Source organism: Neophocaena asiaeorientalis, unplaced genomic scaffold, assembly GCF_003031525.2.
Source record: "Neophocaena asiaeorientalis asiaeorientalis breed wild unplaced genomic scaffold, Neophocaena_asiaeorientalis_V1.1 scaffold629, whole genome shotgun sequence".
NCBI lineage: Eukaryota > Metazoa > Chordata > Mammalia > Artiodactyla > Phocoenidae > Neophocaena > Neophocaena asiaeorientalis.
The window spans coordinates 5,185,568-5,188,656 of record NW_020175468.1 but is presented as its reverse complement, the minus strand read 5'-3'; the positions used below and the strand labels follow the sequence as shown (position 1 = coordinate 5,188,656).

The 3,089-nt window shown below is 56.4% G+C and overlaps 1 protein-coding gene across 1 annotated transcript in view; it reads left to right on the top strand.

Annotated features, from left to right (window-relative positions):
- The window catches only part of CLPTM1 (CLPTM1 regulator of GABA type A receptor forward trafficking), a 28,561-nt gene extending 27,974 nt beyond the window's left edge, over positions 1–587 (top strand). The window contains exon 15 of the mRNA XM_024768274.1: positions 543–587. Coding sequence (XP_024624042.1) covers positions 543–587 — 45 coding nt within the window. The remainder of the gene's footprint in view (positions 1–542) is intronic.
- The last annotated feature ends 2,502 nt before the right edge of the window (positions 588–3,089 follow it).

The window sequence follows — 3,089 nt, the reverse complement described above, 5'->3', positions numbered from 1 at the left end:
CCCGGTCACCGCTTCCCTGGACAGATCGGGCTGGGGCCTGGTGTGTGGTGTGGGGGCCAGGGTGCGTCATTTGTGGAGGCACCGTCTGTCTGTCTGTTCCTCCGTGTTTCCAGCCATCTCGCCCCGCCAGCCCAACACCATCAGGAATCATGGTGAAGCTGACATGGCACTGCCGAGGGGGTGGGCCAGGCGGGGCAGGGGCCGGGCCCCTCTTTGGGACACCCACGGCCGTCCATCATCTTGTCCCTCGATCCCCCACCACTCCCTCCTCCCAGACCGCCGCCCTTTAACACAGTCTGGATTTAATAAATTCATATGGGTGTTTAACTTAAACTCAACAGAGCCCCCCGTCTTGTGCCTTCCTTCCCCTGCCACCTTGGAGAGCAGGTGGGGGTGTCTCTCCTGAGTCTGGCAGGGAGACCTGCAGGACGCGGGACACGCTAAACTGGGGACAGTGACCCTCTGGGCCAGGCCCTTTCTCCTCCTCCTCCCTCTCCCAGGAGCCCTCTGAGGGGGCTTCCGTAACCGTCCCCATTTCACAGATTGGGAAGCTGCTCGCCACGACCTCACTGCACCAGTGCTCTTAACCACGAGACCCGCCAAGGCGCGGAGCCTCGCCTGTGCCACTGATTATCTCCTGGCCTCACACAGCCCGGCAGGGCAGGAGCGTCTACCCACCACTGATACGGTCCCATTAGCCTGCCTTGTTCAGCAATCCTGGGACCTTGGCTGCCTGACCTTGCTTCTCTGGGCTTATGAGCTCGTCTCCAGGGGACCCTGGGAGTGAATCCTGGCTCAGAGTGGTGCCCAGCTGTAGCGGCCATAGATTTTGGGGTGCCATCAGCACCCTCAGGGCTGCCTGTGCCAAGGACCCAGCCAGACTCTTAGTGTGTGGCGCGTATGCCTTCCCAGCAAGCTGGGTACCAGAACTGTTCACCCACTTTATGGATGAGGAGACTGAGGCCCCTGGGTGACCCTGTACTCTGAGGGGTTGGGACCCCACATTCCCAGGTTTTTTATGGGGGGGGTGTTCTCATCAACACTTCCGGGAGAGGAGGCCCGGGGCTGGGAACCAAGCCAGGTTCTCCTGGGCTCCACCACCACAGTTCCCTGCAGAGCCAGGCAGGGAATCCACGAGGTCCCAGGAGAGTTGTGTGCAGACACCTATGTACACACACACTCTGCAGGCTTAATCGCTGAGGCAGCCACAGACGTGCTCTACTCCCTCCCCTGCTGTGCATCAGTACCTGCTGGGCTCATAGAGCCAAGCCGGCTGTCGGCTTTCAGGCCACCTAAACTCACTGGCCTACCCCCTGTCCAAATCCTCATCCCACAGTCTTTGGCAGGGCCTGTCAGCTGTACCCCACAATTGCTTGGCATTCTCACCTCTTCGATTGCACTGAGACCACCCGGTCCCGGCTCCTCCTCGTAGGCTGGGATCCCAGCTCAGCCTCCTCCCTGGTCCCCTGCTCCTCCCATTCACTTTTCATCCAGCCCGGGCCACGTGTGGGATCTTAGTTCCTGGACCAGGAACTAAGTGAAAGTTAGTGCTTCCTGCAGTGGAAGCATGGAGTCTTTTTTTTTTTTTTTTTTTTTTACCATCTTAACCATTTTTTTAAAATTATTTTTGGCTGATTTGGGTCTTTGTTGCTGCGCGCGGGCCTTCTCTAGTTGCGGCGAGCTTCGTTGCAGTGTGCGGGCTTCTCAATGTGGCGGCTTCCCTTGTTGCGGAACATGGGCTATAGGCGCACAGGCTTCAGTAGCTGTGGCGCACGGGCTTAGCTGCTCCGCGGCATGTGGGATCTTCCTGGACCAGGGATGGAACCCATGTCCCCTGCATTGGCAGGAGGATTCTTAACCACTGACCAACCAGGGAAGTCCCCAGCAGCCAGAACTTTCTGAAGCACAAACTTGACCCTGCCCGTTCTTTGTTCAGAACCTACCATGGCTCCCCAGTACCCTTGGGAGAAGAGCCCAGGCTGCTAACTGTGGTGAACGATACCTTGGGGGGAGGGGACTTACTAACTCCTACAGCCTCATCTCCCTTGCTCTAACTAGCTGTGACCGCTTACCTCCTGGCACCCTTCCCTAAACTCAGACACACCTCCAGGCACGCAACTCTTCACCTTACCCTATGCATCCTCCAGGTTGTAGCTCCATGGCTCCTCTTCCAGGAAACCCTTCCTGACCACCTCCTCTGGGACACTGCCCCCCACCCACCAGCTCACTGGGTTCCCACATCCCAGCCCTGCCTGCTGTGGGTCATCACTACCTGGAGACAGGTCTTTCTCCACTGGACTGAGCCCTGTGAGGACAGAGCCAGAGCTGTCTTGGTCACTGCTGTGTCCACAGCACAAGAGGAGTCGCTCTGGGATCATTTGCTGAGTGCATGTTTGCATAATCCTGACTTTCACAGACACAGGCACACAGCCAGAAGTGTGGACCTTGATGAGGTCTGCATTAAGACATCGGTGGAGAGACTGACATACAGTCAGTCAACAAATGTTTCCTGAGCCCCTCCCCTGGACACTGCTTTGAGCTGGGGGTTCTGTGTACACAGCAGGGATCAAGCCAGCCCCAGGCCTGCCCTCATGGGGCTCAGAGCCCCACAGAAATCCTGAACGCTGAGGATTTCTGATGTGTCCTTTCAGCCATTGACCCAACAAACAGTTGTGAGGCCTGACATTTCAAGGGGCAGAGGGGAATCAGGTAGGCTCCTACTCCTACACGTAGGAGCCACTATTCAACAGTCATTATCATGAGCCAAGCTCTAGTCTAAGTGCTGCGTGTGGTTCGCTTCCTTAAATTTAATATTATCCATCTCCACTACTTCCCCAGCTGTCACTCCACTCCAGCCTCCTTGCGATTTGTTCCTTCAACATTGCCATGCATGTTCCCACCTCAGGGCCTTTGCACTTGCTCTTCCCTGTGCCTTGAACACTCTTCCCTAGATATCCACATGGATCCTTCACTGTCTCAGCTGTCTGCTCAGATGTCACCTTAGACCCTCCCTAAACTCCCTAACCCAAATATTACCCTTCGAACTCAAGCCATGTATCCTGCTTTAATCGTCTGTAAGACTGCCATCA